Raw genomic sequence first — 12,842 nt, 5'->3', positions numbered from 1 at the left:
CTCATCTGACAAAGGGCTAATATCCAGAATCTACAAAGATCTCAAACAAATTTACAAGAAAAAAACAACCCCATCAAAAAGTGGGCAAAGGATATGAACAGACACTTCTCAAAAGAAGATATTTATGCAGCCAACAGACACATGGAAAAATGCTCATCATCACTGGCCATCAGAGAAATGCAAATCAAAACCACAATGAGATACTATCTCACAGCAGTTAGAATGGCGATCATTAAAAAGTCAGGAAACAATGGGTGATAGACAGGATATGGAGAAACAGGAGCACTTTTACACTGTTGGTGGGACTGTCAACGAGTTCATCCATTGTGGAAGACAGTATGGCGATTCCTCAAGGATCTAGAACTAGAAATACCATTTGACCCAGCCATCCCATTACTGGGTATATACCCAAAAGATTATAAATCATACTGATATAAAGACACATGCACACATATGTTTATTGTGGCACTATTCACAATAGCAAAGACTTGGAACCAACCCAAATGTCCAACAATGATAGACTGGATGAAGAAAATGTGGCACATATACACCATGGAATGCTATGCAGCCATAAAAAAGGATGAGTTCATGTCCTTTGTAGGGACATGGATGAAGCTGGAAACCATCATTCTCAGAAAACTATTGCAAGGACAAGAAAACCAAACACTGCATGTTCTCACTCATAGGTGGGAATTGAGCAATGAGAACACATGGACACAGGAAGGGGAACATCACACACCGGGGCCTGTCCTGGGGTGGGGGGAGGGGGGAGGGATAGCATCAGGAGATATATCCAATGTAAATGACGAGTTACTGGGTGCAGCACACCAACATGGCACATGTATACATATGTAACAAACCTGCATGTTGTGCACATGTACCCTAGAACTTAAAGTATAATTAAAAAAAAAATCTAAGGCCTCAAACTATGAAACTACTACAAGAAAACATTGGGGAAACTCTCCAAGACATTGGACTGGGCAAAAATTTCTTTCAAATATTCCATAAGCACAGGCAACCAAAGCAAAACTGGACAAATGAGAGCACAAGTTAAAAAGCTTCTGCACAGCAAAGGAAACAATGAAGTAGAGAGATAACCCACAGAATTGGAGTAAATATTTGCAAACTATCCATCTGACAAGGGATTAATAACCAGAATATACAAAGAACTCAAACAACTCTATAGGAAAAAAATATAATAATCTGATTCAAAAATGGACAAACGATCTGAATAGACATTCCTCAGAAGAAGACATACAAGTGGCAAATGGATATATGAAAATATGTTCAACACCACTGATCATCAGAGAAATGCAAATCAAAACTACGAGATATTATCTCACCTCAGTTAAAATGTCTTTTAACCAAAAGAAAGGCAATAACAAATGCTGGCAAGGATATGTAGAAAAGGGAACCCTCATACACTGTCAATGGGAATGGAAATTAGTACAAACACTATGGCAAACAGTTTGAAGGTTCCTCAAAAAAAAAAAAAAAACTGAAAATAGAGCTACCATATAATCTAGCAATCCGACTGGATACTGCTAGGTATATACCCAGAAGAAATACTGTTAGGTATATATCCAAGAGAAAGGAAATCAGTATATCAAAGAGATATCTGCACTCCCATGTTTATTGCAGCACTATTCACAATAGCCAAGATTTGGAAGCAACTTAAGTGTCCATCAACAGATAAATGGATAAGGAAAGTGTGGTACACATACACAATGGAGCACTATTCAGCCATAAAAAGAAGGAGAACCTTTCATTTGCTACAAGATGGATGGAATTGGGGATTATTATGTTAAGTAAAATAAACCAAACACAGGCAAACAAACAAATTGTTATGTTCTCACTTATTTGTGGGAGTTAAAAATTAAAACAATCGAACTCATGAAGATAGAGAGGATGATGGTTACCAAAGGCTGGGAAGGGTAGTGGGGAAAGGGTGTGGGGAATGATTAATGGGTTCAAAAATACATGAGAAAGAATGAATAAGATCTAGTATTTTATAGCATAACAAGGTGAATACAGTCAATGATAATTTATCATTTTAAAATAACTAAAAGCATATAACTGGATTGTATATAACACAAATGATAAGTGCTTGAGGTGATGGATAGATACCCCACTTACCCTGATATGATTATTACGGATTGTATGCTCTACCTGTATCAAAATATCTCATGTACCCCACAAATACATACACCTACTATAGACACACAAAATTGAAAATTAAAAAAATTACTTTGGTAAATTTTATATTCTATATTTTTACGATTAAAAATAAAAATAATATAACCTGAGAATGTCCCTAGCTCAGTGACAAGAACACAGTTGGTTGTCAAATGTCAATTTCCTTCTCACCACTCACTGGTGGGACACTCACCTTGGGGTCATGCGAAATAAATCACTCACCTGCAGGCGTTAAAAAATATTAGTCACATCAGTCACATGAAAATAATTAGCTTCTGGAAGTAAGCAGATGGTGGCACGCGAGGAAGAGCACCGGCCACTCTTCTCTGCATCAAAACTTCCTTAAAAGCAGCTTCCAGACATGGACATAGCGTCTAGGTGTGGGGTGATGACCAGTGTCAAAGAAAGCAGCCCGGACTCCCCCGTCTTGTAGATATTTTACCAAATCAGATAATGAAGACATGGGAGGGAGCGCGCAACCAGGACCACGGGCTACTGAGTTTCCACTCCTTCCCAGTCTCAGAGAAGCCTCCTGGGCATGCAGAGCCTCTGAAGCCTCCCCCAGCTCAACTCTGACTTCTCTTCTCAGCCGCATTTCTCCACACACCCTTTCAAGGCTCTGCTCCTCCCACTGCTCCTCCCTCACTCCTCCCACGGCTCCTCCTCCTCCCTCCCCTTTCCTCTCAGACTTGCCTCTGAGCGGAAACTGAAAGTGAAATAGGGAGCTGGCTACCAGCGTTGAGTCCCCTGTAAAGGTGAGTGAACCCCACTAGATCAAGGGACCCCTGCCCTCCTAGGGGACCTCTCTCCCCTGCCCCAGGGTTGCAGAGCCCCTTCCAGTCTCCATCCTTGAGCCGGTCCCATTTGCCCCTTCTCCCACCAGGGATCCCTCAACCCAAGACCAGCTGCGCTTCCGGTGCTGGCCCCCTGCTTGGGAGGAGGCTGGGTGTGGACCTGACTGCCGAGTTACCCAGAAGGGGAAGGGGCCCGGCTGCCCCCTACCTGGGAGGAGGCTGGGTTGTGGACGTGACTGTGGAGTTACCCAGAAGGGGAAGGGGCCCGGCTGCCCCCATGCTGGCACTTGACCTAGGATGACGGCTGGGTGTGGCTGGGATAGCCAGGACTGCAGCCTAGCCAGGAGGGTAGGGAGCCCAGTGTCGGGGAGGTCTGCAATTCTGGAGACTCCCAGGTCCAAAAGTCCTCCAGAGGTGAGAGAGGCAGGCTGTTTAGGATGTTCAACCAGAAATATATAGGCCTTCAGAATTATTCTTTGCCCTAGAATAAGTGTTGTCAGGAACTAAACTAAGTTTGGAGCAGCTGAGAAAAGAGCCCAGGGAGTGCTGGCCACAGTTCCTGTTGCTCTGTGTATATACATACATATACACCTACATACATATATGCAACTGACTTCCGCCGTTATAGGAGGGATTAATGAAGATATATTCAAAGCATGAAGTATCTCTGGCACATGGAAGGTACATGGTAAAAAGTAGCTATAATTTCTCAGCAACATGGAGGCCTGTTGGTACCCGACAGGAGATGGATGAGCACTGAGAGTTTAAGCAGGAATGGACATGATGAGAGTAGAACTGTCAACAGCTTTATGAGGTCCTTGCCAATTTTCATTCCCTCTTTTAGGGACTCAGTTTCTCCTTCTGTCTCACTGGATCAATGGACCAAACAATGGAGGAGTTCTTGTTATTCAGAACAGGAATAAACTTATTCAACAAACTGATCGGTGCAAAAGTAATTACTGTTTTTGACATTAATTGTTTTGCCATTAACTTTATGCCTTGTTTTGTTTTGTTTTGTTTTTGAGAGGGAGTCTCGCCGTGTCGCCCAGGCTGGAGTGCAATGGCACAATCTTGGCTCACTGCAACCTCTGCCTCCCAGGTTCAAGCAATTCTCCTGCCTCAGCCTCCCAAGTAGCTGGGATTACAGGTGCCCACCACCACTCCCAGCTAATTTTTGTATTTTTAGTAGAGACAGGGTTTTACCATATTGGTCAGGCTGGTCTTGAACTCCTGACCTAAGGTGATCCACCCACCTCGGCCTCCCAAAGTGCTGGGATTACAGGTGTGAGCCACCGTGCCTGACCCATTATTTTTATTCTTATTTTCCTTTGCATCATTTTTTCTTTTTTTAGTATATTTTTAATTTTTGTGGGCACATAGTAGGTATATTTATGGGGTATATGGAATATTTTGATACAGGTATACAATGTGAAATAATCACATCAGGGTAAGTGGGGCATCTATCACCTCAAGCATTGATCATCTGTAATACAAACTATGCAATTATACTCTTATTTTTAACGTACAATTAAATTATTGACTATAGTCACCCTGTTGTACTATCAAATACTAGATCTAATTCACTCCACTTTTGTACCCATTAACCATCCCATCTTCTCCCCCACACACAGACCCTCCCTATTACTCTTCCCAGCCTCTGGTAACCATCTTTGTATTATCTAACTCCATGAGTTCAATTGTTTTAATTTTTAGCTTCTACAAATGAGTGAGACCATACAATGTTTGTCTTTCTGTGCCTGGCTTATTTCACCTAACATAATGACCTCCAGTTCCATTCATGTTGTGAATGACAGGATCTCATTATATTTTATGACTGAATAGTACTCCATTGTGTATACATACCACATTTTCTTTATCCATATATCTGTTGATGGACTCTTAGATTGCTTCCAAATCTTGGCTATTGTGAAATGTGCTGCAGTAAACATGGAAGTGTGGATATCTCTTTGATATACTGATTTCCTTTCTTTGGGGTATATACTAGCAGTGGGATTGATGGATCATATGGTAGCTCTATCTTCAGTATTTTGAAGAACCTCCAAACTGTTCTCTGTAGTGATGTACTAATTTACCTTCCCACCAACAGCATATGAGTGTACCCTTTTCTCCACACCCTCACCAGCATTTGTTATAGCCTGTCTTTTGGAGAAAAGACATTTTAACTGAGATGAGATTATATCTCATTGTAGTTTTGATTTGCATTTTTCTGATAATCAATGATGTTGAGCAACTGTTCATATGCCTGTTTGTCATTTGTATGACTTCTTTTGAGAAATGTCTGTTCAGATCTTTTGTCCATTTTTGAGTCAGATTATTATTTTTTTTCCTATAGAGTTCTTTGAGCTCCTTATATATTCTGGTTACTCATCCCTTGTCAGATGGATAGTTTACAAATATTTACTCCAATTCTGTGGGCTGTCTCTTCACTTTGTGGATTGTTTCTTTTGCTGTGCAGCACCTTTTCAACATGATGTGATCCCATTTGTCCAAGTTTGCTTTGGCTGCCTGTGCTTGTGGGATATTTGAAAGAAATCTTTGCCCAGTCCAATGTCCTAGAGAGTTTTCCCAATGTTTTCTTGTAATAGTTTCATAGTTTGAGGCCTTAGATTTAAGTCTTTAATCCATTTTGATTTGATTTCTGTATATCGTGAGACATAGGAGTGTAGTTTCATTCTTCTGCATGTGGATATCCAGTTTTCCCAGCAGCATTTATTGAAGAGACTGTCCTTTCCTCACTGTATGTTCTTGGTAGCTTTGTTGAAAATGTGCTCACTGTGGATGTACAGATTTGTTTCTGGGTTCTTTATTCTACTGGTCTATGTGTCTGTTTTTATGCCAGTACCATGCTGTTTGGGTTACTTTAGCTCTACAGTATAATTTGACGTCAGATGATGTGATTCCTCCAGTTTTGTTCTTTTTGCTCAGGATAGCTTTGGCTATTCTGAGTCTTTTGTGATTCCATATAAATTTTAGGATTGTTTTTTCCTATTTTTGTGAAGAATGTCATTGGTATTTTGATAGGGATTATGTTGACTTTTTGTTTTTCTTACACAGACTTTCTCATATTCTCTTTTCCCTTTCTTCTTCTCTCCCAGCCAAACCCCCTAAAGGTCTCCACACTGCTGTTTAACGGCACGCTTGACAATGGCTTCAGCAGCACGCTTGACAATGATGTGGGAGGAGGTCACATGCCCTATCTGCCTGGACCCCTTCGTGGAGCCTGTAAGCATCGAGTGTGGCCACAGCTTCTGCCAGGAATGCATCTCTCAGGTTGGGAAAGGTGGGGGCAGCGTCTGTCCTGTGTGCCGGCAGCGCTTTCTGCTCAAGAATCTCCGGCCCAATCGACAGCTAGCCAACATGGTGAACAACCTTAAAGAAATCAGCCAGGAGGCCAGAGAGGGCACACAGGGGGAACGGTGTGCAGTGCATGGAGAGAGACTTCACCTGTTCTGTGAGAAAGATGGGAAGGCCCTTTGCTGGGTGTGTGCCCAATCTCGGAAACACCGTGACCACGCCATGGTCCCTCTTGAGGAGGCTGCACAGGAGTACCAGGTGAGGCCTTAGAGACACAAACAGGAAGAAAGAAGATGGGCCCTGGTGAGTGCTTCGTTTTCAGAGCAGGGAATGGGAGAGGACCACCTCTGGATTGGAGGGGTTAGAGAAAGGAGGGGTTTACCTCTCTCCATGTCTAATGTAGGAGGAGAATTATAAGTTAAACCCAACCTCATTCCCCAGGCGTAGGAGATATGCATGAGAAAATGCTGCAAGGATTACCCCACCCTATTACTTGGTTTGCATGGCGGACTAATAAGCTGTCTTTCTCTGCAGGAGAAGCTCCAGGTGGCATTAGGGGAACTGAGAAGAAAGCAGGAGTTGGCTGAGAAGTTGGAAGTGGAAATTGCAATAAAGAGAGCAGACTGGAAGGTAAGAATGACATCCTGAAGGGGATCTTAGGCTGGAAGGCTGGGCAGGGTCCAGAGTCCTCAACTCACAGCCTTAACCGTAGCTGTGCCTCTCTGAGCAGTGATAGAGTTGGTCCGTCTCACTCTCCAGAAACCAGCTGCTCTCTAGGTTTACAAATAGAGGGGAATGAAAATGATGCAGGTTCAAAGGGGAGCTCCCCATCAGGCCTGAAGATCAAGAATCCTGGAAGAAGGGGCTGAGAGGATCTAGCTATACCCTAAAGTTTCGAGCTCCTCTGAGTCTAGTCTCAGAGGTGTGATGGCGTCAGCACCTGGATGTGTGAGACAAATATCCTAGTAGAAACCCAACTGCTAGCTAAGCCTTTCAGGAAATGACAAGGGCTGTGAGGAATAAACTTAAGGAAACCATCTGACCAGGTGGTTACGTGACCATGACCAGATCTCTGGTCCAAAATATAATGAAGAATCAATGTTTGTTCTGCACTGATGATTTCCTAGGAGAGGTGGGGCATGTCAGGGATGAGAGGGGAGAAGAAGGAGCCCATCCCCAGTAGATCACAGAAGAGGAAGATTTGGGATTGAGGTAGGGTGTGAGTTGGGTTGTGGTGACAAAACAGACCCTCATGTGTCATCGAGTGACCTTCCAGTTACTAACAGGAGAGGAAAAGCAAAGAATGTCCCCAAGCCCCCTTTCCCAGGACTTAGAGGTGGTGGCGTGAGCCTGGCTTTGTGAGGTTGTTGGAGGTGGGAACAGGTGATTTTTTCTCAGTAACTCACTGAGACAGGAAGACACAGGGGCACATTTGAGTGGTGACTGGGCTTGGAAGAGAGGTTGGAAAAAGTCCCCAATGCCATATATTCGTGCAGCTGTCGTTGTAGGCCAGCTACAGTGTGCCCTCACCAAGTCCATTCCCCTCACTGTCCCAGAAACCTCAACCACCTACCTCCCAAGCAAAATTGTGTGTGTGTGTGTCTGTGCGCACGTGTGCGTGTGCATGTGTGTGTGTTTTCCCAGACAGCACAGAGTGGAGTCTCTTGGGGATAGGAATAGGTACCAATACCTCCATTCCCAAAGCTTGGGAGATTTTCATAAAAACCACCTCTCTCTTTCCCTTGACACTAAAGAAAACAGTGGAAACACAGAAATCTAGGATTCACGCAGAGTTTGTGCAGCAAAAAAACTTCCTGGTTGAAGAAGAACAGAGGCAGCTGCAGGAGCTGGAGAAGGATGAGAGGGAGCAGCTGAGAATCCTGGGGGAGAAAGAGGCCAAGCTGGCCCAGCAGAGCCAGGCCCTACAGGAGCTCATCTCAGAGCTAGATCGAAGGTGCCACAGCTCAGCACTGGAACTGCTGCAGGTGAGACAGGGAGGGGTTCCCTTCTACAATTCAGGGAATAACTGAAAAAGACCAGAGCTATCTGGAACTGCCATTTGAATAAATGGACACCTGGTCCCTGGAATGTTCTTAAATGAAGTAGAATTCAAACCCATGAAAGGTTCGCGTTCAAGACACAAAGTAAAGATGAAAATAAGTACAGGACCTTTTTAAAAATCAATTTATGTTGCACTTAGAATCATCTTGCATCCACCAATGATATGTTTGCCTCACTGTAGGAAACTATGGACTAGATGGTCTCACAAGTCCCTTCTGTTCTAACATTCTACAGTTCTTTTCCCACACCTGTTCAGTGTCACTCAGAGTGGTCATGAGCCATTGCTTTCAGGTTTGTGCAGAAAACCTAATTGTATTGGGTTGACTTGACAGGCTCTCTTCTGCCCAACATTGAACCAGGCTTTCTATTTATTTATTTATGAGACAGAGTTTCGCTCTTGTTGCCCAGGCTGGAGTGCAATGGCGTGATCTTGGCTCACTGCAACCTCCGCCTCCCGGGTTCAAGCGATTCGCCTGCCTCAGCCTCACATCACCACACCTGGCTAATTTTGCATCCCTAGTAGAGATGGGATTTCTCCATGTTGGTCAGGCTGGTCTCAAACTCCCAACCTTAGGTGATCTGCCCCCCTCAGCCTCCCAAAGTGCTGGGATTACAGGAGTGAGCCACTACACCTGTCTGTGAACCAGGCTTTCCAACACACTTTTGACTGAGTCTAGGAGCCTGCTAGCTCCCATGTAATGGCGCCCAATCCCTACGACAAAAATATTCTCAGTGATTTGGTTTCACATACAGGAAGAGGCAACATTAAGTACCCAAGGGAGCTTTAACTAACCAACCTTTCCTTCCCAAACAATGCTAGCCCACAAGTGGAATAGAGCGGTTTCTGGACACCCGAACTTGGCCATTCTCTGCCTGTGATTGTTTCTGGGCTTAAGCCAAGCTGGGCTATGTGCCCTCTCTGCCCTCCTTTCTTTCTCCCCTGGGGAAAAAAAAAAACTGGTCTTTGAGTCACAGTCCTGAAACTGATAACCCTTCCCTAGCCATAGGTCACATCCATGCTGGGCTTCTGGTTACCTCACAAGCAGCCACACATCCTTTCTGCTTCGAGCTGGTCAGAATCATCTCTGGGGCCTAGGACCAGAGGAAGGAGAGGAACAGTGCCCCAGGGACCAAAGATGGATCACATCACCCACAGGGCTGATGTCTCAGTGGCGATCCAGCAATCCAGAACTTACTTTCTGTCTCTTTTCTCCTCAGGAGGTGATAATTGTCCTGGAAAGGTAAGGAGGAGTTTTCTTTGTTAGAAGAGGGGCCAGCAGAAAGCATATATGCCTATGACAAAGGTTATTGAATTAGAAGTACATGCACTGAAGTTTTCCCCATCTGGCTTCCTATTCTCAAAAACTTCATTCTCTATAAAATATTTTCTGGTCTCAGAAAGCTAATAAATGGACATCTCAATTGGTGATTGCCCACAGTAGTTGGATCATAATATCTTCACACAGTAAAGCCCTGCCAAACAGGGAAGTCCTGGGAAGTTCTGGGTCTTCCTGGAATTCAGACTACTGGGACATGGCCTGCTGGGACTCCTTTTCTCAGTGGAATCTAACCAGTTACCTCCCAAAAAGAGCCATGAGTAAGACCCACAGTGTGGGCAAGACTCCTTGAGGTTCCTTGCAGAAGTGATTCAGCCTGTCTCAGATTGCTTGCCTATAAAATGAAATTGAATGCATTTGCCAGGTGACCTCAGGCTTAGACAGGAGAGACAGACTGTCCACATGCTGCAGAGCCTCCTATAACCAGGAACTCCTGGGTAGAAACTAAATCCTGCATTGTTTGCCTCTCACACCCGCTCCTGGAGACTTGAACACCAGAGGTCTTTGTAAATTTGAGTTGAATTAAATTATCGGAGTCCTCCACAATAGAGGTTATAGTGTTAGGGTTTGGGATAGGAGTAGGAGACCGGAGTCTCAAACTCTCTTTCCCCCAGGAGTGAGTCGTGGAACCTGAAGGACCTGGATATTACGTCTCCAGAACTCAGGAGTGTGTGCCATGTGCCAGGGCTGAAGAAGATGCTGAGGACATGTGCAGGTGAGGCAAGTTCTAGTTTTGCGGGGGATAATGGGGTGCAGAGTAGATCCCAGGGTCAGGGAGCCTGGATGGCAACTTGGAGGAGAGATGGCAGGTCAGAGCAGGGGGAACAGAGATGGAGGTAAGGAAGATGGTTTCTTCAAAGGTCAGGACCAAGGCCAGAACTGGCTGATGGTCATTTCCTCACACAGGGAGGTTCACCCCTCATGCTTACCCTGGAGTTTACACAAAATCCCCCCACCACAGGCACAGAGTTAGTGACTCCCCCCATGCAAGGCCTGACTGTGGTCCTCTCTCTGCAGTCCACATCACTCTGGATCCAGACACAGCCAATCCGTGGCTCATACTTTCAGAAGATCGGAGACAAGTGAGGCTTGGAGACACCCAGCAGAGCATACCTGGAAATGAAGAGAGATTTGATAGTTATCCTATGGTCCTGGGTGCCCAGCACTTCCACTCTGGAAAACATTACTGGGAGGTAGATGTGACAGGAAAGGAGGCCTGGGACCTGGGTGTCTGCAGAGACTCTGTGCGCAGGAAGGGGCACTTTTTGCTTAGTTCCAAGAGTGGCTTCTGGACAATTTGGTTGTGGAACAAACAAAAATATGAGGCTGGCACCTACCCCCAGACTCCCCTCCACCTTCAGGTGCCTCCATGCCAAGTTGGGATTTTCCTGGACTATGAGGCTGGCATGGTCTCCTTCTACAACATCACTGACCATGGCTCCCTCATCTACTCCTTCTCTGAATGTGCCTTTACAGGACCTCTGCGGCCCTTCTTCAGTCCTGGTTTCAATGATGGAGGAAAAAACACAGCCCCTCTAACCCTCTGTCCACTGAATATTGGATCACAAGGATCCACTGACTATTGATGGCTTTCTCTGGACACTGCCACTCTCCCCATTGGCACCGCTTCTCAGCCACAAACCCTGCCTCTTTTCCCCATGAACTCTGAACCACCTTTGTCTCTGCAGAGGCATCCGGATCCCAGCAAGCGAGCTTTAGCAGGGAAGTCACTTCACCATCAACATTCCTGCCCCAGATGGCTTTGTGATTCCCTCCAGTGAAGCAGCCTCCTTATATTTGGCCCAAACTCATCTTGATCAACCAAAAACATGTTTCTGCCTTCTTTATGGGACTTAAGTTTTTTTTTTCTCCTCTCCATCTCTAGGATGTCGTCTTTGGTGAGATCTCTATTATATCTTGTATGGTTTGCAAAAGGGCTTCCTAAAAATAAAAAATAAAATTTAAGAAACTGTGCCTCCATCTATCCCATTCAGTCCTCGTTCCTTAATCCTGAAATACTTGAGAACTCTGAATATGATTAATAGTGATGTGTCTTTAACACTGCACGTGCTTTTCATGCCTAGACTGTCCCATTTGAAATGTTTGATCTTGGACTGCAGACCCAGGTCAAGTCTTCTGTACTTCCCCATCATTGCCTTCCCCATCATAGCCGCTGTGGTGATAGAAGGCCATTTGGGCTCTGATCGCTGTCCGAGGGGATATTACCTCCTTACCATGAGGGAACACCTGCTTTTGAAATACAAAGTTCTCCTGGGGCTGGAGTAGCTCTGTGACCTCTGCATCTCTGACCCTCACAGACCTGAAGCACCTTCTGTCCATGTTCTCAGTAAGTGACGAGCGACAACATCAAAGTTCTTGGAGCTCTCTGGGGCTTCCCTATGCTTTCAGTGTTCTAGACAACTGGCCAATTCCTGTGCCCCTTGGAATATCCAGTTTTAATGTTATTTCTCTCTGGAATGCACCTTTCTTGGGCCAAGTTTTCTGACTTTTCCAGAAGAGTAAATGTTACATCCGCTAAGGGATAAAGAAAAAGGGGGTGTGTGCTGTGGGTGTGACCACATCCCCAATCATGAGGAAGGGACTTGGAGCCTGAAGAAATGTGTGTCTGTGTCAGCATGTGCTCACATTCGGCAGGTGAGGCCATGAGTATTAGGAAGAAAGGGACCATCTTGTCTTCCAGAAGGTTCCACTGCAGACGATGAGGTATCCTTTCAGGCAAGGTGAGGAGAGACTTTGTGTGGAGGTAAGAAGAGAACACAGCAGCAAAGAGTAATAGTGAAGCATGGCTTCATCTTCTTCCTGACTCTATGACCAGGCTACCTCCCCTAAAACTCCTGCCCCCGGCCCCACGCCTCCTACTTGAATGGTTTGGACGAGGAAAGAAGAGGTTGAAAGGATAGGGAAAGAAAGCCAAAGGAGCTGTCTAAGTTCCTGGGCACAGCCACTAACAAGCCCTCTCTAGCATGTGCAGCTCAGGCCTGTGCCCCAGGGCTGGGGCTTTGGGATGGGAAGACAGACAGAGAGAAGAGGAGCAGGAGCTGTAGCAGGGTCAAAGATGCGTCTCTGGGAAGGGAAGGGCCCAGCATCTGACAGCTTCTGCAGACAGATCCAGGAGCGT

At 45.2% G+C, this 12,842-nt stretch overlaps 1 protein-coding gene across 1 annotated transcript; it reads left to right on the top strand.

The window, feature by feature from the left end:
* Nucleotides 1–2,843: 2,843 nt before the first annotated feature.
* On the top strand, nucleotides 2,844–11,672 carry TRIM21 (tripartite motif containing 21). Its single transcript, XM_508239.7, has 7 exons — nucleotides 2,844–2,951; nucleotides 6,107–6,563; nucleotides 6,840–6,935; nucleotides 8,060–8,290; nucleotides 9,585–9,607; nucleotides 10,318–10,418; nucleotides 10,721–11,672. Exons 2-7 carry the CDS (start codon nucleotides 6,156–6,158, stop codon nucleotides 11,287–11,289), a joined length of 1,428 nt encoding a protein of 475 aa, XP_508239.2. The 5' UTR covers nucleotides 2,844–2,951; nucleotides 6,107–6,155; the 3' UTR covers nucleotides 11,290–11,672.
* Nucleotides 11,673–12,842: the final 1,170 nt, after the last annotated feature.

The sequence above is a fragment of the Pan troglodytes genome, chromosome 9 (genome assembly GCF_028858775.2).
Source record: "Pan troglodytes isolate AG18354 chromosome 9, NHGRI_mPanTro3-v2.0_pri, whole genome shotgun sequence".
In the NCBI taxonomy this organism is placed as follows: domain Eukaryota; kingdom Metazoa; phylum Chordata; class Mammalia; order Primates; family Hominidae; genus Pan; species Pan troglodytes.
This window is presented reverse-complemented; position numbering and strand designations above follow the sequence as displayed.

Coding starts and splice junctions, on each gene's coding strand:
- TRIM21 (XM_508239.7), top strand. CDS start 6,156: ATGGCTTCAGCAGCACGCTTGACAATGATGTGGGAGGAGGTCACATGC. Junction 6,564..6,839: donor AGGCTGCACAGGAGTACCAG/GTGAGGCCTTAG, acceptor CTTTCTCTGCAG/GAGAAGCTCCAGGTGGCATT. Junction 8,291..9,584: donor CAGCACTGGAACTGCTGCAG/GTGAGACAGGGA, acceptor TTTTCTCCTCAG/GAGGTGATAATTGTCCTGGA.